The sequence below is a fragment of the Camelina sativa genome, chromosome 4 (assembly GCF_030686135.1).
Source record: "Camelina sativa cultivar CO46 ecotype springtype chromosome 4, ASM3068613v1".
Classification (NCBI taxonomy): Eukaryota; Viridiplantae; Streptophyta; class Magnoliopsida; order Brassicales; family Brassicaceae; genus Camelina; species Camelina sativa.
The window spans coordinates 23,190,669-23,213,456 of record NC_141883.1 but is presented as its reverse complement, the minus strand read 5'-3'; the positions used below and the strand labels follow the sequence as shown (position 1 = coordinate 23,213,456).

Sequence of the window (22,788 nt, the reverse complement as noted above, 5' to 3'; positions counted from 1 at the left end):
ATTGGTTTTTGGTTTTCATTATTTTGGATATCGGATATTATCTTATCCGAACCGATATCCAATAGATATCCGAATCTAACCGAACATATAAGAAATAGTTTGATATACCGATAGATATGCCTCATATGTTTTATGTATTTGTATGGTTTTATGAGAACTTTGTCATTTACTTAATTTATATCTTTTTTTTTGTTTTAATATTCCATTAGTATGGTTATTTGGGTAAAATAAGATTAAAAAGTATTTGTATAAAACATTGTCCAATAACTTTTAGTTTAATTTTGGTTATCGACAATCATATCCGAACGGATCCGAAATCCGAACTATTCGAACCGAAACTGATCCAAATTTTATAAATACCCGAATGGATGTTATAGTCAATATCCAAAAAAATCCAAAATCCAAAAAATCCGAACTGAATCCGATCCGATATCCAAACGCCCAGGCCTAGAATTTTGACTCTAAAATAGGGTGGAGTTGGAGATGTCCTAAGACTACCCACATTAGTAAAGGTTCTCAAATAGTGGTTTTAACTACGTAGTACCCCTATGTTAGAAATCTTTGCATAGCATCGATTACACTCTATAAAATCATTAGGTCCATCTTCTCCACCTCAATTAATGACTAACTAGGTAACAACCCGCACATAGTGCGGATAAATCAATTTAAATAAAATTATTATCTGGGATTTGATATTTGTTTGTATAAAATAAAATATGTAAATAATTCTTTTTTTTTGTTTTATTCAAATTTACGTTTATTTTATATAAAAATATATTTTATCTGTGAAATATTTGAAAGTAAATAATAATTTTAACGCGGTGAAAAATGTTGTATGAAATTTGTTTTAATAAAACAATAATAATTATTAAACTTTTAAAAGAAATTAATTTGTTGTTTTTTAAAGAAGTATAATATAGTTTCAAATTAAATGACTACAAATAGTTTAATTTATTTAATGAATTTTTATTTAAGTTTGTAATGGCATAGATGTAATTAAGATTAATTAATAGGGTTTATTTGCTAAAATATGCTTCGAGCTATCTGGCGACGACACATCAACATTTTTTCAAGAGTGTTTATCTATTAATATATAGGGGATTCCTGCATAGCAAAGATTGTTTGATTATAACTGTCTAATTTGATTATAATTCGTCTAATCTGGTTACTTTCCGCTTTATTTTGTGTACACTGATTATTTTTTAAGCCAAATATAAATCAAACATATATATTTTTGTTATTTAGACATTTAAATTAAGAGTTTATGATTTTTTACAATAACTAATGTACAAACTTTTAATGAAAATCATAACATTACGTTTTTATGTGTTTACCATAATTTTAAAAATATAGTTTTATATTTTATTTGATATTTTTTCTTTTAACATAAATATAATTATACTAATATTTAGTACTATATATTTTTATTTTATTATTAATTTAATAAAATAATCTATAACTAGTCTCGATTAATTTCCAATTTTTTGCTAGGCGCTAGGCTTATCCCGACTGTCCGAGGCATGACCAAAATTAAGATGTAACCATAATTCGGACCGTATCTAAACCATAACCGTATAAAATAGCTAAAAACCAAACCGTTAACCGTAAATATATAGTTAAATTTATTAACCATAACTGTTAATTAACCGTAACCATATCATTGGTTAACCGCATAGTTAATCAATAATTTGTTAACCGTAACCGTTTTAAAAACATAATAAAATATACTTACAATTATTTATTTAATATGAATTATATGATATATAAAAATATGAGTACACTAAAAGAACATATTAATTATAAATAAATAATATCAATTATATTGTATTATCAAATAATATTAATCATATCATATTATCAAATCATCGTAATCATATATAACCGTAACCATTTCAACTGGAACCATATTTAATTAATCGTTTATTAAATAGTTACGGTTAAGATTAAACAAAATTTCTAATTGTAACTGGTAGTTAATAAACCGTAAACATGATAACATAACCATGGTTACTAACGCCTACCAATTTATTTCTACTACTAATATTTTTAAATAAAATCAATTATCATTACATATCTCTCACATGTGCGAGAGACACGTACAAAATAAAACCGAAGAGAAAAAACGGATCAATCTCAGCAGCAGAGTCTGTGACTGTGAAATTTGGATCAGATCTGCTTCAGGTTTGGTGATCGGAGCTCCGGGAAACATGGCGGCGGCGAGACAATTACGTAGTCTCCAATCTCAGCCTGAAAACAAGGTATGTGTCGACTGCGCTCAGAAGAACCCTCAATGGGCTTCGGTTTCTTACGGGATCTTCATGTGCTTGGAATGCTCCGGGAAGCACCGAGGCTTAGGCGTTCACATCTCCTTCGTCAGATCCGTCACCATGGATTCATGGTCTGAGATCCAGATCAAGAAGATGGAAGCTGGTGGCAACGAACGGCTCAACAAGTTCTTCGCGCAATACGGAATCGCTAAGGAGACAGATATCATCTCCAAATACAATTCAAACGCAGCTTCTGTGTATCGTGACCGGATCCAAGCTTTAGCTGAAGGTAGGCCTTGGAAGGATCCGCCGGTTGTTAAGGAAGCGGTTGGAGGAGGAGGAGGTGCGGGGATGAATAAGAAGAAGCCTCCGTTGGCTCAGGGAGGTGGAGGAGGATGGGATAGTTGGGATAACGATGAATCCTACAAATCTTCTTCAACTGATATGAGACGGAATCAATCAGCGAATGATTTTAGGGCATCGGGAACTAGAGGAGGAGGAGGAGGAGGTGCACCGGTGAAGTCAAAGTCATCTGAGGATATATACACTCGATCCCAGCTGGAGGCTTCTGCCGCGGGGAAAGAGAGTTTCTTCGCGAGGAGAATGGCGGAGAATGAGTCTAAGCCTGAAGGTCTTCCTCCTTCGCAAGGTGGCAAGTATGTTGGATTCGGATCAAGCTCGGCTCCACCACCGAGAACTAATCAACAGGATGATGTTTTCTCCGTTGTTTCTCAGGTGAATTTATGATGCTTTTCGAATGGGGGTAGTGAATTCCTTTTATTCGCCTGTTGTGTTGATTCCTTCTTAAAAATTGTAGGGTTTTGGAAGACTGTCTCTGGTTGCTGCATCTGCAGCTCAGTCAGCTGCAAGTGTTGTTCAAACAGGAACCAAGGAGTTCACATCCAAGGTAACTAGTCTCTGCTTGATTTGTTTTCCATAGAGGTTGTGAAATTTCTAGTTCCTGCGCTTGCTTAATAAACTCCTCATGTGCTCGCCGACAAAATTTAGTGTTCTTTCTAGCTTCACTGTGTTTATTATTAGCAAAAACTTGATTCTTGAGGCTGATTTTTTCGAATCTTAATAATGCCTCCTCTAGGACACCTCTAGTGAGATTCTTTTATAACTTTGTAGAAACCAGAATTCTTGGATACTCACTGTTCATTTCTAGTTTACCAGAATACTGCTGGCAATAGAGTTTTGGAATAGTGGAGTCAAATTCAGATAAGAAACCATTTTATTGCAGGTGAAGGAAGGTGGGTATGATCACAAGGTGAGTGAAACTGTAAACGTAGTAGCGACTAAGACAACAGAGATAGGACATAGGACATGGGGAATTATGAAAGGAGTAATGGCAATGGCGACACAGAAAGTAGGAGAGTACACTAAAGAAGGAACAACAAGCTGGAATCAGCAGAGTGAGAGTGAGAGCAATGGTTACTACCAAAACTTTGGAAATGGGAACAAAGCAGCGAATCCATCTGTTGGAGGAGGAAGGTCACAATCATCATCAAGCGGTCAGTACAACAATTCACACAAGTCAAATTCTTGGGATAGTTGGGGAGAGAATGAGAATAGGAAGACAGAAGCAGCAGCTCCAAAGGGGTCATCAGCTTCTAATGATGATGATGGCTGGACTGGTTGGGATGATCATGATGCCAAAGATGATGGGTTCGATGGTCATTACCAAAGTGCAGGCGATCAGAAATCTGTTGGTCACAACGGGAAATCAGACACCGCTTGGACTGGTGGAGGTTTTCTCTAAGGGTAAGCAAGCTTTGAGGTCATGTTGCTTTAAAAGTTAAATAATAGCAGAAAACGCTATTTTCATTTTTATCATTGGATAGGTGAATCACCAGTAACGCTATATTCATTCTATTTTTGGATAGGTGATTCAAAATGCTGGCGACAGTGTCTAATTAATTAAGGCTGGGACCGTCGTGGTCTGAATATAAGATAAGATTGAACTTCATCTTAAAACCATTTTCATCCTTTCCCCACAGGTCTGTTTTTCTTCAAAAGTTGGCAGTATCTTGATATCTTTTTCTTCATGTGTTAATGAGTAACGTATTTATACAAGATCCATAGCCGACTGCTCGCTAAAGATTTTTTGGTTGTAGTCTTTCACAATTTAGATTTATCTTCAACTGTAATCACAACTGAACATTCTTTTTCTCAAAATTGCCTTATTGGTAGCGTGATAATGTGGTTTTTCTAAACGCATAAGTTATGCTGTTTTGGCATTTTTCTATAAAGGGTAAAAGTATTTAGCAGGTTTAAAGAATGTTTGGTTCGATCCATAACAAAATCCACTATTGGATGTGGAAGTGACGAAGCCGTTCTCCACTGATACATATGTGGATTCGCACCTACTTGATTGAACAAGTATGCACTTGTTTTAGTGGAGAATCCAGATGCTTTTTTATTTGTATCCCACAGACCCAACAATTAAACATATATATGGTTGTTGAGTACACGACGCTTGTGGTTGAAATTACGACCCAGGATGGTTATTGAGCAAAATATAGAGTGGACTGACCAGCAAACAATTTACTCCAAAATTCTACAGGAAATCATATTCTGAACAACATACAATATCGTCTACGAATATGGAAGTGTGAACTTTTTCAAAGGTATCATCTTGACCGGTAAGTTCTCCTTGGCTGGCGACTGTCCAAGACGCCACCAAGAGTGGCCATAGCATCCTGATATTTCCTGATTTTAAGCAAACCTGTCACCATTGAAACTTCTTCCTCCGAAAATCTTGCTTTCTGCATCACCATGTTAACTAACTTCACCAGTGTCTCCTCCATTGACAAAGTTAGAAGACCTTCAGCCAACATGTACAAAGAAGAAAACTCAGGCACAAAGCCTTTCTCTAACAGCTCAACAAGAAAGTCCACCGCTTCACGGATCGGTCCACCTCCATTACATAGCCCACGGAAAACGATTCTGTAAGAGACTGCATCAGGTGCAGCTGCATTCTGCTCAAGCATTTCTCTAAACAAATTTAGAGCTTCAGTTGTTTTCCTCTTTCTAAACAACCCTTGAATCACCGGGTTATAAGCGTGTGGAGTCAAAGCAATCCCTTTCATCTGAATTGACCTCAAAAGCTTACTTGCAACTTCAACTCTACCTGCTTTACACAAACCGCTTATCAAGGTTCCATAGGTCACAATGTCTGGTTCGCACCCGTTTGAGGTCATGGCCTGCACGATATCAGCAGCCTTCTTTATGTCTCCTCCTCTGCAGAAATGTGTTAGAAGCGAGTTGTATGTGAACTTGTCAGGTTTCTGTCCTTCCATTATCATTTGATCCATGAGCTGAGCCGCGTCTTCTACTCGCCTGCTTTTACAAAGCCCATCTATGAGTGTGTTGTATGTAACAGAGTTTCTTGAAACCCCATGTACTTCCATCTCATCGAATATCTTCTCGGCTTCTCTTATCTTGTTGGCTTTACAAAACCCATCAATCAAAGTGTTGTAAGTTATCACGCTACGTGCACAGCCACTCGATTCCATCTGTTTAAGCATGTTTAAAGCTTCATCTAGCTTCCCTTTAGAACATAAACTATCAATCAGCATATTGTAAGTGAACTCGTCAGGCTCACATCCTTTGCTCCTCATCTCTTCAAACAACTCCATGGCAACCCGGTGATTCCTAGTCAAACACAAACCTTGGATCAGCGAGTTAAATGTACAAACATCAGGAAGAATCCCTTTGCTGGTGAGAACGCGGGCAAGCTCCGTAGCTTCCTCGACCTGATTCTCCTTGCATAATGTGCTGATCAAAGTGTTGTAAGTGACCGTGTTTGGAGAACAATCTCTAGTGATCATCTGATCAAGAACCTCAACTGCTTCTTTCACCTCTCCAAGTTTACACAAACCCGAGATCACCGAGTTATAAGTATACACATCTGGATCATACCCTTCCTGAAGCATCACATCCATAATCTCAATAGCATGCTTCACATGCCCTGCTTTACACAAACCGTTAACCAAAGTGTTGAACGTATACTGATCCGGGAAAAACCCGCCTTGATTCGACATCTCCTGAATAAAATTGAGAGCGTCTTCAACTCTCCCTTCCTTGCAGAAACCATGAACAATAACATTAACACTAACATTAGACCATGAACAACCAAACTCAACCATCTGTTCCCTAATTCTCAAAGCTCCATCCAAGTCTCCTTCTTCAATGTACCCTTGCATAATCGTTGTAAACGTCTTCTCATCAGGAACAAGACCGTAACTAGGCATATCCTCCAACATCAAAATCGCAGGTCTAAGCTGATGAGCTCTACACAAAGCTTTAATCAAAACATTAAACGTAGATACATCTGGTTTAATCCCCCAAACACTCATCTCCGCGTGAGCAACCTCAACAAGCTTCAGATTATTCCCATCAACGAGAAGATTCAGCATCCGGTTATAAAAATGGGTATCGGGTTTCAACCCGAATCCTTCAATCATCCAATGAACAACACCTAAAATCTCATCGTACAAATCGAATTGAGCGTAACTCTCGATTAAGACCAAGAAAGGAGAAGTACCCATTTCGCATCCGGACCTCTTCATATCGTCGAGAAGTTTCCTCATGTCGTCAAACGAACCAGACCGGCCTAACCGGAGGAGAATCTCCTCGTATAGAGCAGGTTCAGGTGCGAAATCGGGCTGCTTAGAGGCCAAATTAAAGAGACGAAGTGCTGCGGAGTCATCAGGCTGGCTACGGAGTGAGTCGAGAAGCTTGACATCAGGAGATGAGAGAGCTGAGGAGTGAGGAGAAGCGAAGGAGATGGTTGAAGAAGGAGGAGTTAACTTGAGAGAGAAGGATTGATGAGTTAGGGTTACAGCTTGAGAGATTGAAAATGGATAGAATTTGAGACAGGAAGAGAAAGCCATAGTTCCCAGAGAAGATGATGAGACTGAAGATGAAGCAAGAGGTTTAAGGATTTGGATTTTTTAATAACCGACGGTCGAACCGGGTTTGAACGTTAACCGGATAAATTTATTAAAATTCGATTTTTAGGTTGATGATGTGATTGATGAAGAGACTGAGCCCAAAATGCAAAGCAAAAAAGTAGGAGTGATCTGTAAACCCTAATTTTGATTTCTTAGACGAACGCGAATTGGAATCGTCGTTTTTTGAAATGGCGACACAGTCAGTTAATGCAGTGATCGTTGATCTTCCCGGAGATGTAAACGACGACGGAGACAATTCCGATTGTTTCATCTTCTCCAAACCTCTCTCGACTCGTGGTTCCACTAAGCGTGACGCTATCTCCGTTGAGAGTTACGACCGTGATCGGAAACTCCAACGTCTCTTGGTATGCTCTCCTCACACCCCAGTCAAATCAGAATCTCCAATTTACATAGATCTTGATCAGTACGACGACGACGACGATGATGATGTCAGAATCCTCTGTTTCCCACCACCAACCTTTACCAAACTCGAAAAGGGACAGTCTTCGGCGTCAAAAAAGACGGCGACCTTCGACTGCGAGATATGTGTCGAATCAAAATCCGTGATTGAGTCGTTTTGGATCAGTAGATGCTCTCACTTCTACTGCAGCGACTGTGTCTCGAGATACATAGCAGCGAAATTACAAGACAACCTTCTCTCGATCGAGTGCCCTGTCTCTAGCTGCTCCGGTCGGCTGGAGCCGGACCAGTGTCGTGGAATCTTGCCGAGAGAGGTTTTTGATCGGTGGGGTGATGCTCTGTGTGAGGCAGTGGTGATGCGTTCGAGGAGAATCTACTGTCCGTACAAAGACTGCTCTGCTTTGCTCTTCTTGGACGAGAGTGAGAAGAACATGAAGGATGCGGAGTGTCCTCATTGCCATAGGATGGTGTGTGTGGAGTGTGGGACTACGTGGCATCCGGAGATCACTTGCGAGGAGTTTCAGAAGATGGCCGAGAACGAAAGAGGTACAGATGATCTTTTGCTCGCGAATATGGCCAAGAAGAAGAAATGGAGAAGGTGTCCTTCCTGCAAATTCTACATTGAAAAGTCTCAAGGCTGCTTGTACATGAAGTGCAGGTAATGTATCTTCTTCTTCTTCTTCTTCATCTTGTCTGTGTTTAAAGAAAAGTGTTTTATCTTTGTTAACTCCTCGATGATGCAGGTGTGGATTGGCTTTTTGCTACAATTGTGGAACACCATCTAGGGATCATTCTCATTATTGTTATAATTGTAGGCGTTGATATATTATTAGCACTGTTATTATCTATTTCTTTAAAGCTAAGCTTAAGCTTTATATGGATATGGATTTCTATTTGGTCAAAATATGTAATGGTTTTTAAGCCTCTTCTCTTAAGTCTAATCTCTTTTGTTACATCTTGTAACATCTTTGATGATATTTCTCGTTTTCTTTTCAATATATATATCTTCGATTTTCTGCCATAGATAAAACTCATTTTCTCGAGTCCTATCTCGACTTCCTGCCTTGACCGTCCGAAGATCATCGTATACCATTATTCTATGTATCTCTAGCTTTTACATTTTCTTCTTCTTTTGCCCAAAAACGTGTCACACATGTGTAATAAAGGTAAGAAACAGTCTCCAAATTATTGCATTGAAGAAGAAATACAAACTTACTAGATCAAATCTCTTCTCCCCATATGGAATAGTTGAAACTTTAACATGAAGAAGTTAGTGTAATTATTTTCATTGAGATATCTAGCTGTCTCCCTATAACCTCGCTGTTTGCTAACTAATCTACTGTTTTCCAGCCACAAAAGAGAGAATAATTATCATCCTTTATCTTAAAAATAAGTCGCACTCTATAATATGATTATTACCTTTTTTTCTCCTTTGTTACGTTTTAGCTTCTTTAATCAGTAGTTGAAATTTGTTGTGGAACCAGTGCCATTTAGATCAAGTGACTAAGATAGAGACCTCTTTCTCTATGAAAATATAGTATTACTACTATTATGTAGTATGTACATTAAACCAATATGGATGGCAAATTTACTCTTTCAGTAATTTTTAAAGGATGTGATGGGAGACTGGAGAGGATCGAACTCGTCACCTCAAATCAACACTAGAAATTAAAAAATAAATTCCAGTTCTCCCGCTTAATAAAATTTTCAATTATTCCACCAATAAGATATTTTAAAAATCTGTAAAATTATCTATCTAAATCTGTTAAAATCTGTTCGTCAAAAAAAAAAAAAACTGTTAAAATCTATTGATTCTAAAAAATATTTATAATTTTATCAACCATGTGTGATGTTTTATTTTTGGGTTATTTGTTTGCAATTGGATAAGTTTTCTTATTTGGAAACCTATAAAATGCATCATCGTTTAATTTTGCTTTTGTCATCTTCTTCTTCATCTCTCTTCTCTCTCATCTCACTCATTTAAAAGTTGAAAAAAGAAAAAAGAAGGGACCGCTAATAGAATAGAGAGAGCTTTTCGTTCTGGTTCGTTGCCGCGTAACACGTGTTCTCCACTCTGTTTATTCGTTCTCGCCATTTCTGACAGGTCACATGATTTTAGCATTGGGAAATTTGATGGTAGGACAGTTATTCTCTGTGACCAGGTAGGTATTTGTTGTTATTGGTTTCTTATCCAAGATTTTCTTTAACCACGTCTATCTTGTCTAATGGTCATTTTTCATGTTTTCTTTGAAGTGTGAAAAAGAGTACCACGTCGGTTGTCTCAGGGAAAATGAGCTTTGTGATTTGAAAGTAAGTCATGTAATGTTGGTGGTCTGTGTTCACGAGTTCATTGAACCTCTCTCAACTTCTTTCCTGAATGCTGTAGGGAATCCCCCAAGATAAATGGTTCTGCTGTAGTGACTGCAGCAGGATTCACACAGTTCTTCAAAGCTCTGCTTCATGTGGGCCACAAACAATTCCCTCGCTTTTGTTAGACACAATAAGCAGAAAATACAGAGAAAAAGGAATATATATTGACAACGGAGATATTGTGGAATGGAGGATGCTTAGAGGAAAAAGTCGATACCCAGAGCATCTACCCTTACTTTCACGAGCAGCTGCTATTTTCAGGGTATGCTTAGACTTAAAAATGTGCTCAAATCAGTTTGTGTATTGTCTGGCTTGTAAATTTATTTTATTAACTGATTAGCGAACGAGTTTACTTTTCAGGATTGTTTTGATCCCATTGTGGCAACGTCTGGTCGTGATCTCATTCCTGTCATGGTCTATGGGTAAGCGGTACTGTGATAAACTCAGATTTAAGTTCCTCGTTCATTCATATGTTCATAGTAATTGATCATCCCGGTAACTCTGGCAACATGTTGCAGGAGAAATATATCAGGCCAGGAGTTTGGAGGAATGTATTGCTTGGTCCTGATGGTGAAGTATGCTTGTGTTCTTGATGCATTTTATCTTTCTTTCTCTGTGCTTCTTTCACCATCTCTAGATCTTCCTAATTTTTTTTTTTTTTGGCTGCATTTTTAGTTCCCTTGTTGTTTCTGCCGCACTGCTTAGGATATTTGGTCAGAAAGTTGCAGAACTTCCGATGGTAGCTACAAGCCGAGAGTATCAGGGAAGGGTAAGCTTTTGTACATCCCATGTTTATTTACTGTGTCAGATTCGCTTGTTTTTATAACTCGTGACAAAAGCAATTTGGTTAATGGTTCTATAGGGCTACTTTCAAGGCCTGTTTGCTTGCGTTGAGAATCTTCTTTCCTCTCTGAATGTTGAGAACTTGCTTCTCCCAGCAGCTGAAGAAGCCGAGTCTATCTGGATAAAGAAATTTGGCTTCACAAAGATGACTGAACATCAAGTACGTTAAGTTTGGCCCGGGAAATTTTTCCTGGATCTTTAATGGTTGCGCAGTCTGGTTACAAAATGGTTAAAAGAGGATTAACAATGGTGTGTGTTTGTGTTTGCAGTTAGAGAAGTACCAGAGAGAAGTGCAACTTACAGTCTTCAAGGGAACATCAATGCTCGAGAAGAAAGTTCCGAATTTTTCAGAAACAACTTCACCCATCTGATATCATCTTTCATGGAAGATTTTTTTTGAAGCTTCATCTTGGATTTTGGTATTTGGGATCTTTCCTTTTTTTTTGCTTTCTCGGCCCTTGAAAACCCCACGCTTGTTTTCTTTTTGCAAAAGGGTCATTTCTTGTGTACCTCTCTTATTTTTTTGTACAAGCTCTTAACAGAGAAGGATATTAGAACTTAGGGTTGACACAGGATAGGTTTCAGAGACCTAGTGAGATATTTTGTAAAGGAAAGAATTAAAAAGAAGAAGCAAATATAATAAAGTTAAAAGTCAAAGCATATATGATACTATGTTGTTCCTTCCTACACTTCCATTGCACTATCTGCATAACTAAATTAGCAACTGATAGCTAAAAATGACGAAGTATTCAACAACAAGTACTGATGTAAGTTTTTTGGAATTACAAGATCTGTCAGATTTTACAATGTTTTGAAATATTTGACTAAGTAAAAGAGTGGAGAGGAAAAAGCTTCACAATAATAGTGGTAATTCGTGTAAAACCAAAACATCCGTACGAATAACAAAAGTCGTTCCCGAAGCTCAAAAACAAATTTTCACACCATATATATTATTTATAAACAAGAGAAGAGGGCGAGGGAGAGAGGAGAGACAAGAAGAGTAAGGAAGACGCAAGTGCCTTGGCCATGTCACACAGATTCAAGAAGATGCAGCTATGATAGACACTTGTGTCGCCCAATCAAACTTATTATCACGATTGTATTTGCTGCTGCGAGAAGAAGTCTGCTTCTTGTCTTTGCTGCCACGGGAGCTGCTGCTTCCCTTTTGTCCTTTCTTTCCATTCTTCTTCAGGTTGTCTTTGCTCTTTGATTTCTGGGGTTGCTGTTTCTTGCTTCTTGTGTGAGAGACAATGGAGGGCGGAGGATCATACACATCTTCAGCCCATGACACACTCAGTTTCTGGACTGACTTGCCATGCTTTTCTCGAGCACCTTTAATGGCAGGAATCAGAGTAACCTCAGTCATCTGTTGAAGAATGACAAGAAACAAAAATCAGAAGCAGCCAACATAAATAGCGTTTCTCTACTAATCACATCAGAAAGAGAAAAAGATATTGATAAGCTACAACCATTGAGGAATTGTACTCCTTCATTTATGTCCTTGATTTGGCCAGAGATGCTTTGTAACGCAACTCCTTTTGTAAATTTACAACTATTGACTGGTTGGTTTCTAGATGTTGTAGGCAACAACCAACATATGATGGAAACAGCCACGGTCACAAGGCTACTAGGAAGCATATCTATGATTACTCACAGAAACTTGCACGTCAGCGATATAACAACTACAAAGATAGGGTTGCTTACACTCTCAGAGAACATGTCTTGCAATGCGGTTGCAAGGTTCTTGTCTTCAGTTTCATCATCCAAAGAAGAATCGAGAGGTAAAGACTCAGGAATGGGTTCAGTGATGATCGCCTTGTCTTCTTTAGATTCATCAATCACAATTTGGTGTATAAAACCACTACTATCATCAGCATCAGACTCTTGAGCATCATCAGATCCTCCAAGACAAGAGACATGCTTTGAGCCATTAGAACATTTATTGGAACTGGAAGCAGAGCTACTCTCAAGGTGAGACTCTGCATCTTTGAAATCACAAACAGAGCTCATATCCAAAAATCAACTGCAAAACAAACAAAAAAATCCAAACTATACCATCAGCAACAGAATCTTTTTATTCAAATGAACAAGAACTCCATATATATATATATATATGTATATAAGTACCTCTTGCGTCGCAAATCTTAGCACAAAAGAAAACACCGAAAGATCGAACCAGTGACTAAAAATTAACCGAAGAAAGAGATCTTGGTCGATTAGATTAATCCGAGCTAGGGAAATGGTGAGAACCAGAGACGAGGACGACGAAGATCTAAGGAAACAACAAAAAAGGAGACAAATTTTGGGAAAAAAGGGCGAAACTTTAACTAAGATTACCACGCCAATCACTCTTCTGAAGAGGTTTCAAACGATTAGAACTCAAACCAGAATGATAAAAGGTCAACGCGGGAACCAAAGAAAGGAGGAGTATCTCAAAGGACACCCGCATTTTTGTAAACTTATGCTCTTCGAAACCCCTTATAATCCCCCCCCCCCCCCAAGAAGATAATCCAAATTAAACACAACACTTTTGTAAATCCAATCCGACAGATTTGCAGAGAGATCTCAGGCGGCAAAACTAAACTCGGATCATTGGAATCAGAGAGAACGACCCATTTATCCAAAAATCGAAATCACGACAAAAGGAAAAAAAAAAAAAAAAGAGAATCTGAGATGAAACGGGATTAGATAAATGAAGGGGATCGAAGCCAGAGAGCTTTTTATATTATTAAAGAATAGAAGCAAAAGAAAGGTCAAGATGAGGGAGACATAGACGTGGCCACCTAACTTGGGGCGAATCATACCTTTCCACATGGGTAACGTACTTCATACTCTTCTTTATTCATTCATGGGCCTTGTTATTTTTTTACGATAATAGGTCTCAAATAGGCCCAGTTGAAAAACCTTAACATCAATCATCTTCATAACTAACCACACTATTATAATGAATGCAATTCTCTGCAAACGATTCAGAGAAATTTGACAAATCAAAAGCTTTTTTTATTTAGCGTAAACTGAAACTGTTTTAAAAGCCACCACACAAATTAACAAAGAAGACTAATCCATATAAAAATAATATCACTAATCAAATATTAATTCCAACGAGATAAATTATTAATTAAGAGATAATGAGCAAAAAAACCCTCTTATCTCTCTAAGAGCTAGTGAATTTGGTAACCGCCTTAGTCCCTTCAGAAACGGCGTGTTTCGCGAGCTCTCCGGGCAACACGAGCCTAACCGCCGTCTGGATTTCCCGAGAAGTGATCGTCGGTGATAGGTTTCAAAGTAAGAAGCAGAGTGAGGATGAGGGGGCGCCAGCTAGACGATCAAGTCGGACACGTAAGCCTAACAGCAAGTACTTGGATTGACGAAGTCTTGCTGCTTCTTTGTTTCAGTTTCGCAAATAAGGGACGTGGTCTTCCTTGATCGAAGGATCACATTCTCCACTTTCTATTTCCTGTTTTGTAGGAGTTAGTAACTCCACTTTCTGTTTCAGTTATTTGCTTCCTTGTATTCGTTTGTCTATTTAATCAATGAAAAAAACCAAAAATAGGTAGTCTTTAACTACCAATCAAATACCTTGTGTTCTGTTTTACAATCTCTTGGCTTTGAAGAGGGACCAACGTATCAAGTTGGTATCAGAGCGGTTTTCTTTTTTTGATTCACCATTTCACCATTTCACCATTGCAAGAACAACTAAAAATTCACGACGTAGATTGGAATTGACTCCACAAACCAGGGACGAGTCAATGGCCAAGGAGAAGGAGAGGATCGACACTATTGAAACAAACATTGGTTCAGTTAAGGAGGATGTACGCGCGATCAACACTGGAATCGATGACAAGTTTCGGCTCATGGAGAAGTCTCTACATCAGTCCATGGAAGAATCGTTTGACCGAATGTTGGATGTTATGAAGACGATGATGCATACTCAAGGAGGAGGATCGGGGTCTGTCAGAAACCGTCAAGCCGAAGTACCCCCGCCATACGGAGACCAACAAAATCTTGCCATCGTACCCACACAACAAAGGGGTGTGAAGCTGGAGTTTCCGAGATTCAACGGCGGTGACCCAACGGAATGGGTGAGCAAGGCGAAACAGTAATTTGCCTATCATGACATGCCCCAGGAGCAACGGGTGAGCTTTGCGTCGTACCACTTGACGGAGGAAGCGAACCTCTGGTGGCAGGCAAAATCAAAAGCCATTGGTTTACCCGATCGACAGATGCCATGGGAGCGGTTTGAGGTGGAGCTATGGACTCGATTTGGGCCTCTGGATGGTGAGGATTTCGATGAAGCACTGTGTCACATCCAGCAGAAGGGTTCCTTATTGGAGTTCCAACGGGAGTTTGAGCGGTTGCAGAACAAGGTGGAGGGCTGGGCGGAAAAGGCTTTGGTGGGAGCGTTTATGGGGGGGTTACACAAATCCATTTCGAGCGGCATAAGGATCTTCAAGCCAAAGACCTTGCTGGAGGTCATCAACTATGCGAGATTGAGAGACGACCAGTTACAACAAGAAAAACGGTGGAACAACCCTCGCATCATGGCACCACCACCGGCGTATACGGTGAGTCATCCGCGGGGGGAGAGCTCTAAGCCTACGCCGCCACGAAAATTAAGCTGGGAGGAGCTGAAGAAAAAGCGCAGTTTGGGATTATGCTTTAGCTGCGATGATAAATTTTTCCCGGGGCACAAATGCAAGCAACCGCAACTGTTCATCATGGAGAGTGAAGCCGATGGGGAAGAGGTCGCGGTTGAGACCACGGAGGAGGTCGACCAGTCCCCGGAGATCACACTACACGCCTTAACCGGCTGGGATGCGCCGACAACCATTCGTCTTCGAGCAGACATCGGCAAACACCACCTGCTCGCCTTGGTCGACAGTGGCTTGACCCATAATTTCATCAGCCTAAAAGCGGCACAACGGCTCCGATTGCAATTTACACCGACACCATCATTTTGGGTTCGTGTGGCTAACGGGGAACCATTGACGGGTGCTGGCAAGTTTGATGAGGTGCTGGTTTAGATCGGCGAGGCGGCATTCACGGTGACCTTGCACGCAGTGCCATTGGTGGGCCTCGATCTAGTCTTGGGAGTTAAATGGCTTGAAAGTCTAGGCCCAACAGTTTGTGACTGGAAGGCCCGTAACATACAAATCGAGTGGGCCGGACGGACTCACACTTTCAGTGGGCTTCAACACATATCGATCCACGCCACTGATTCTAATAACATCGTCAAAGAAGCTCGCCAAGGCCAAACCCTGTTCGCGATCTGTCTTTCTGACACGAATCCGACGCTGCTACCGGTCGAACCAGAGATGCAAGCTCTCATACAAGAGTTTGATGCACTATTTCACACACCTGATGGATTACCACCACGACGTGCGATCGAACATCGGATTCCACTCAAAGAAGGTACCAACCCAGTCAATGTCCGGCCGTATCGCTATGCTTATTTTCAGAAGGAGGAGATTGAGAAGCAAGTCTCGGAGATGCTCACATCTGGAATCATTCGTCCGAGTTGCAGTCCGTTCTCATCGCCGGTTCTGCTGGTCAAGAAAAAGGATGGGTCGTGGCGTTTTTGCACAGACTACCGGGCACTCAACGCAGCTACCATAAAAGACCGCTTCCCCATTCCAACTGTTGAGGACATGCTCGACGAACTGCACGGAGCGACATTTTTTACAAAGCTTGACCTCACTGCGGGGTATCACCAGGTGCAAATGCACCCTTCTGACGTCCACAAGACGGCATTCCGCACACACAACGGTCATTACGAGTACCTCGTCATGCCCTTTGGTCTATGCAACGCACCATCTACGTTCTAAGCATTGATGAACGAGATCTTTCATCCCTTGATGCGCAAGTCGGTGTTGGTTTTTTTTGACGACATCCTCGTTTATAGCCCGACATGGACGTCGCACCTTCAACATGTCCGTGAGGTTTTCAGTCTCCTCCACCACCATGGCTTGTCGGTGAAGTTTAAAAAATGTGATTTCGGTAGGCGGGAGCTGGAGTACTTGGGTCATATCATCTCCACTACAGGAGTCAAGGTGGATCAGTCCAAGGTGCAAGCGATGTTAGAGTGGCCAGTTCCCACCACGGTGACGGAGCTGCGTGGATTTTTGGGCCTCACCGGCTACTATCGCAAATTTGTGCGAGACTATGGTCTCATTGCACGGCCACTTACCAACCTTCTGCGCAAGGGACAGTTCACTTGGGGGTCGGAAGCAGAGGATGCTTTCCTGAAGCTCAAAACAGCAATGACGATGACACCAACCCTCGCACTGCCTGACTTTACTCAACCCTTCGTGATACAAACAGACGCCTCTAGTGAAGGTATTGGTGCGGTTCTGTCTCAAAACGATCAACCTATTGCCTTCATGAGCAGGTCACTGGGCGTGTCAAAGAAGGCATGGTCCACATACGCTAGGGAGATGTTGGCTATCCTCATCGCAATCCGGTCGTGGCGGCCATACCTATTGGGTCGACGCTTTACAATCCAAACAGATCAGCAAAGTCTTCGTTACATGTTGGAGCAACGAATCCTCACACCAGAACAGCAGAAGTGGATGAGCAAATTGGTGGGGTACGATTACGAGATAGTGTACCGTCCAGGCAAAACCAACGCGGCGGCTGATGCCTTGTCTCGTCTACCGGAGAGTCCCACGCTACATGCCATCTTGGTTCCGTATGCGTCTATCTGGGAGACTCTGCATGAATTGGCCAAAACAGACCCGTACTTGGTTCGTATTGGGGCAACAACAACCACCAAGCCTGGTCAGCCATACAGTTGGCGAGAAGGGTTGTTGTGCTACAATAACCGAGTGGTTATTCCACCCACATCGCCGCTTATTAGCCAACTCCTCCATGAGCATCATGATACACCACAAGGGGGCCACTCTGGCGTGCTCCGCACGTTTAAGCGTCTCTCTCGCCAGTTTTATTGGCCGGGTATGCACAAGACGATCATGGAGTATGTGAGCAGGTGCGACACTTGCCAGCGTGCTAAGTCTCAGACAATGTCACCCGCTGGTCTTCTCCAACCCTTGCCGATACCGTGCCAAGTCTGGGAGGATGTTTCTATGGACTTTGTGGATGGGTTGCCAACTTCCAACAAGTTCACGTCTATCTTGGTGGTCGTTGACAGGTTAAGTAAGTCTGCTCATTTGATTCCCTTGACTCATCCTTATACAGCTGCGAGTGTAGCCACAAAATTTGTCGCCAACATCATCAAACTCCACGGCATTCCACGCTCAATTCTCAGTGATCGGGATCCGGTTTTCTTGAGTAACTTCTGGAAGGAGTTCTGGAAGATGTCGGGCACCAAGCTGCGCATGTCCACCGCTTACCACCCTCAAACAGATGGACAAACAGAGGTGGTTAACCGGTGTATTGAGCAGTTCCTTCGTTGCTTTGTTCAGCACCATCCGACGCAATGGAGTGGCCTACTTCCTTGGGCAGAGTACTGGTACAACACGTCCTACCACTCTTCCACTGGTATGACACCGTTCGAAGCTCTCTACGGCCGCCCACCACCACAGCTGCCACGGTATGAACTCGGCTCTTCCTCCTTTGCTGAGATTGATGTTCAGATGCGAGAGAGAGATGAGGTTTTGGGTGAGCTGAAACGACATTTGGAGGCTGCCAATAACCGTATGAGACAGTCGGCCAACCGCAAACGTCGCGATGTTGAATTTCAAGTCGGAGACTGGGTCTTTCTGCGTCTGCACCCTTATCGCCAATAGTCCGTGCTCCGCCGTTCTTGCCAAAAGCTCGCCAATCGCTATTTTGGTCCTTTTCAGGTGGAGCAACGCATTGGTATGGTCGCTTACCGCTTGAAGCTGCCGGAGGGTTCCCGGATTCACCCTGTGTTTCATGTTTCCTTGTTGAAGAAGCGGGTAGGGGAAGATGATCTAGTGGCGGTGGAACTTCCTCCACTTCGTGACAATGGCGTCTTTTATTTGGAGCCGGCAAAAGTTCTCTCTGTCCGCATGATTCAGATTGGGGCAAAGCGCAAACCCGAGGTGTTGATTCGTTGGCATCAGCTACCTATTGAAGAGGCGACGTGGGAAGACGCTACTCAGCTCCACGCAAGTTTTCCAGATTTTTCGATGAACCTTGAAGACAAGGTTCTGTTAGAGGGCGGGAGTATTGATAGGTTTCAAAGTAAGAAGCAGAGTGAGGATGAGGGGGCGCCAGCTAGACGATCAAGTCGGACACGTAAGCCTAACAGCAAGTACTTGGATTGACGAAGTCTTGCTGCTTCTTTGTTTCAGTTTCGCAAATAAGGGACGTGGTCTTCCTTGATCGAAGGATCACATTCTCCACTTTCTATTTCCTGTTTTGTAGGAGTTAGTAACTCCACTTTCTGTTTTCAGTTATTTGCTTCCTTGTATTCGTTTGTCTATTTAATCAATGAAAAAAACCAAAAATAGGTAGTCTTTAACTACCAATCAAATACCTTGTGTTCTGTTTTACAATCTCTTGGCTTTGAAGAGGGACCAACGTATCAGTCGGCTTCTTGTTGTACCTCGCGAGCTTAGACGATTCCTGGGCGAGTTTCTCGAATATGTCGTTGATGAAACTGTTCATGATCCCCATCGCTTTTCCAGAGATCCCGACGTCGGGATGAACCTGCTTCAGGACCTTGAAGATGTAGATCTTGTACGTCTCTATGCTCTTCTTCGATTTCTTCTTCGATTTCTTCTCGTTTCCTCCTTCTTTCGTTATCTTCTTCTCCGCCTTTGGTCGCTTCTCCGCCGGTGCTTTCTCTCCTGCCGGCTTCTTCTCTGCCGGTTTCTTCTCCGCCGCCTTTGGTGCCATTGATGATGACTTTAGTCTTTAGAGAGAAACTAACGAAATTGAGAATTTTTGTTTGAAGAGTAAAATGAAATCAAAGACTAGTCAATGAAGAGATGAATGAGAGAGCAGCGATTTTTATATAGAGGCTTTTCATTGGTTACTTAAGTTTCACGCGGATTGATAACGTGTCATTCATCGGTAAGGTTTTAAATGAACGGACATGATTTCTTATAATCATTATTCTTGACGGGCCTGGGCCCTTACTTTCGTGGCATTATGGGTTTAAAAATAGACGGTTCCGATTTTAATTTGCCTTCTGTGTAAACTTGTTTCTATAAATTAGGTGACGATTTATGGAAAGTCTTGTTGTTGTTACAGGGATACACAAATTGAGAGCCCGCGACAAAATCGAAGCTAAACCCTAACTTTGCGATTGTTTAACACTTTTTTCCGACTATCTGATGGGGAGCGATAAGCATGTGGAATCAAACCACCGCAAGCGTCGTCGGTCGTCTTCTTCGTCTGATGAAGTCGTTAAATCTTCGAAGCGGTACAAGCACCATCATCATCACAAGCATCAACACAGTCACCATCGTGATGATGATAAAGTTCAATACATCGATGAAGAGTATGTTTCTCCGGATCCTTCCGGAGTTGGGAACGGTGGTGAACTTGAGATGGAGGAAGGGGAGATTTCGAACAAGAGATTAGTGAGGGGAAGAAGCAGTACTGATCAGAGAGATAGTAGCAGAGGAGAGAGGGATAGAGACAACGACAGAGGCGGGAGGAGTAGAGATAAAGCCAGGAGTACTAGTAGAGAGGCGAGGAGGGAGAATGAAAGAGAGAGACGGAGAGAAAAAGATAGGGATAGAGGAAGGAGAGAGTTGGAGAGTGATCGGGAGAAGCATAAAAGTGTTGATGATGGATATGGTGAAGTGAGGCAAAAACACTCATCAAGACATGGTGCAGAGGATGACTTAAAGATAAGAAGCTCAAGTTCACTAAAGGAAGGCCATGATACTAACGGAGAAAGGTCCAAAACTGATGGATATGGTGAAGTGACGCAAAAACACTCAAGACATGATGCAGAGGATGACTTAGAGATAAGAAGCTCAAGTTCTGATCTAAAGGAGGGCCATGATCCTAACGGAGAAAGGTCCAAAACTGATGGCAATGATGATAACGGTGAAGATCTTGTTTGGTTTTTTGATCAAGAAGCTGAAGACCTGAAAAGAATCCAGCAAAGCAGGAGGAAAACGCAAGAGATATTGGAGAAACGTAAGAAAGAGTTGGAGCAGTCCTCTATTGTGGCAGATGCTCTTGGAAGTGGTGGTACTCTAGGGCATGTTGCTTCTACAGTTAAAAAAGCTAAACCTGAGGTGGGTATTGATGTCGTAGATAATGAAGTCGCCAAGCTATCATCGGCAGTTTGTGAATCACCTGCGCGGCTTGTAATATCAGACTCATCAGATAGGACACTAGCTTCCGTAGGGCTTGGGGAAGACAGCCCAAAGAGTGACATGTTCATTGATGATATCTTTGGTGAGTCTCCAGCTGCTGGTACTCGTAAAGGTAATGGCCTTCTTCCTTTTGTAAGGAGTGGACTCAATGATAATTGGGATGATTCAGAAGGTTATTACAGTTATCAACTTGGTGAACTACTTGATAACAGATATGAAATCATGGCTACTCATGGAAAAGGTGTCTTCTCTACCGTGGTGCGGGCAAAAGACACAAAAGCTGAAGAATCTGAACGTGAGAAAGTGGCTATAAAAATCATCCGGAACAATGAGACAATGCATAAGGCCGGTCAGGCTGAGATACGGATATTGAACAAGCTAGCTGGCTCTGATCCAGAGAATAAGCACCACTGCGTTCGTCTTCTTTCGACTTTTAAGTATAGGAACCACCTTTGCTTGGTGTTTGAGTCTCTTCATTTGAATCTCCGTGAAGTTGTGAAGAAGATTGGTGTCAACGTTGGTCTACAACTATCTGATGTTAGATTGTATGCTGAGCAGTTATTCATATCCCTTAAACATCTCAAGAACTGTGGGGTTCTTCACTGCGATATAAAGCCTGACAACATACTGGTGAATGAGGAAAGGAACATGTTAAAGCTTTGTGACTTTGGTAGTGCAATGTTTGCTGGTGAAAACGAACTTACACCATATCTTGCTAGTCGCTTCTACAGAGCTCCAGAAATCATTCTTGGATTAGCCTACGACCATCCGTTAGATATGTGGTCAGTTGGTTGCTGTCTGTATGAGCTTTATTGCGGGAAAATTATGTTCCCTGGCTCAACAAACAATGATATGTTACGCCTTCATATGGAACTCAAAGGCCCCTTCCCTAAAAAGATGCTTCGCAAGGGAGCATTTATCGATCAGCACTTTGATCAGGACCTATGCTTCTATGGTACAGAGGAAGACAGTGTTAGTGGAAAGACAGTAAGGAGAATGATGGTAAACATTAAACCAAAAGATTTAGGTTCAGTAATTAGACGTCGTTATGAGGATGAAGATCCCAAGGTCTTGGTTCATTTCAGAAATCTTCTGGACAAAATTTTCACACTAGATCCTCAAAAGAGACTTACAGTGTCACAAGCATTAGCTCACCCATTCATCACGGGCAAGTGAACCTCATAATGTTGTTGCCCTGGATACATGTACATTGTATTATATTACACAATTTAATTTTTGATTAAGATTCTAATTAAGAGTGTTAATGATGTTGTTCTCAGATTCATGATTCAGTTTTGACAATTTTTTTTTTTTTAAATGTGACGATACAATTTAAGCTAAGGGTGTTGTGTGGATCAGAATTGCATACTTCGTTGAATTTAGTGGTTAACGGACTCATGTTATTGAGATATGTTTGCGCATAAACGTGCTTTGTCTTAAAAGTTAAAACATATCTATGCTTTGAACGTTGGGTGTGTCAGCAACACTGGCATTTTAAATATGTAAACCCAAGGGTCCTTAATGAACGTTCATTTGTGACTAGCTTAATCAACGTCGCTTTCTCGATTTGGTGTGTGACATAAAGCTCTTATTGTCACGAATCTCTAGCGAGAAGTCTCTGAGGCTGAGGATGTTTGAATCTCAAACGTCCCAAGGTGTTAGAGTGCA

At 41.3% G+C, this 22,788-nt stretch overlaps 7 protein-coding genes across 10 annotated transcripts; 4 read left to right on the top strand and 3 right to left on the bottom strand.

Moving 5' to 3' along the window:
* Window positions 1–1,973: 1,973 nt before the first annotated feature.
* LOC104781229 (putative ADP-ribosylation factor GTPase-activating protein AGD6) lies at window positions 1,974–4,487 on the top strand. Its single transcript, XM_010505839.3, has 4 exons — window positions 1,974–3,002; window positions 3,085–3,174; window positions 3,511–4,031; window positions 4,154–4,487. The coding sequence occupies exons 1-3, from the start codon at window positions 2,082–2,084 to the stop codon at window positions 4,027–4,029; spliced, it is 1,530 nt and encodes a 509-aa protein (XP_010504141.2). The 5' UTR covers window positions 1,974–2,081; the 3' UTR covers window positions 4,030–4,031; window positions 4,154–4,487.
* Window positions 4,488–4,749: 262 nt separating this feature from the next.
* On the bottom strand, window positions 4,750–7,165 carry LOC109124759 (pentatricopeptide repeat-containing protein At3g53700, chloroplastic). Its single transcript, XM_010505838.3, has one exon. It carries the CDS (start codon window positions 7,163–7,165, stop codon window positions 4,901–4,903), a length of 2,265 nt encoding a protein of 754 aa, XP_010504140.2. The 3' UTR covers window positions 4,750–4,900.
* Window positions 7,166–7,319: 154 nt separating this feature from the next.
* Window positions 7,320–8,666, top strand: LOC104781226 (E3 ubiquitin-protein ligase RSL1-like). The gene is made up of 2 exons (XM_010505836.3): window positions 7,320–8,303; window positions 8,389–8,666. Exons 1-2 carry the CDS (start codon window positions 7,414–7,416, stop codon window positions 8,465–8,467), a joined length of 969 nt encoding a protein of 322 aa, XP_010504138.1. The 5' UTR covers window positions 7,320–7,413; the 3' UTR covers window positions 8,468–8,666.
* Window positions 8,667–9,818: 1,152 nt separating this feature from the next.
* Window positions 9,819–11,553, top strand: LOC104784052 (increased DNA methylation 1). Of its 2 annotated transcripts, none has more exons than XM_019244310.2 (7): window positions 9,819–9,955; window positions 10,032–10,277; window positions 10,376–10,437; window positions 10,534–10,590; window positions 10,691–10,784; window positions 10,878–11,018; window positions 11,128–11,553. In XM_019244310.2, exons 1-7 carry the CDS (start codon window positions 9,884–9,886, stop codon window positions 11,227–11,229), a joined length of 774 nt encoding a protein of 257 aa, XP_019099855.2. In that variant the 5' UTR covers window positions 9,819–9,883; the 3' UTR covers window positions 11,230–11,553. The 2 variants fall into 2 exon arrangements, with proteins under 2 accessions (XP_019099855.2, XP_087367560.1); XM_087511434.1 differs by having other exon boundaries at window positions 9,899–9,955; window positions 10,376–10,444.
* A 68-nt stretch (window positions 11,554–11,621) lies between these two features.
* LOC104781224 (uncharacterized) lies at window positions 11,622–13,653 on the bottom strand. 2 transcript variants are annotated; one of them, XM_010505834.3, is made up of 3 exons: window positions 12,986–13,653; window positions 12,563–12,881; window positions 11,622–12,224 (listed from the first exon to the last, which is right to left on the bottom strand). In XM_010505834.3, exons 2-3 carry the CDS (start codon window positions 12,866–12,868, stop codon window positions 11,898–11,900), a joined length of 633 nt encoding a protein of 210 aa, XP_010504136.1. In that variant the 5' UTR covers window positions 12,869–12,881; window positions 12,986–13,653; the 3' UTR covers window positions 11,622–11,897. The 2 variants fall into 2 exon arrangements, with proteins under 2 accessions (XP_010504136.1, XP_087367561.1); XM_087511435.1 differs by lacking the exon at window positions 12,986–13,653 and having other exon boundaries at window positions 12,328–12,855.
* LOC104781223 (serine/threonine-protein kinase prp4-like) lies at window positions 13,562–22,422 on the top strand. Of its 2 annotated transcripts, XM_087511432.1 has the most exons (4): window positions 13,562–14,128; window positions 19,372–19,858; window positions 20,039–21,232; window positions 21,333–22,422. In XM_087511432.1, the coding sequence occupies exons 3-4, from the start codon at window positions 20,122–20,124 to the stop codon at window positions 21,431–21,433; spliced, it is 1,212 nt and encodes a 403-aa protein (XP_087367558.1). In that variant the 5' UTR covers window positions 13,562–14,128; window positions 19,372–19,858; window positions 20,039–20,121; the 3' UTR covers window positions 21,434–22,422. The 2 variants fall into 2 exon arrangements, with proteins under 2 accessions (XP_087367558.1, XP_087367557.1); XM_087511431.1 differs by having other exon boundaries at window positions 20,039–22,422.
* LOC104781222 (histone H2B.8) lies at window positions 19,301–19,681 on the bottom strand. Its single transcript, XM_087509492.1, has one exon. The coding sequence runs from the start codon at window positions 19,679–19,681 to the stop codon at window positions 19,301–19,303; it is 381 nt and encodes a 126-aa protein (XP_087365618.1).
* Window positions 22,423–22,788: the final 366 nt, after the last annotated feature.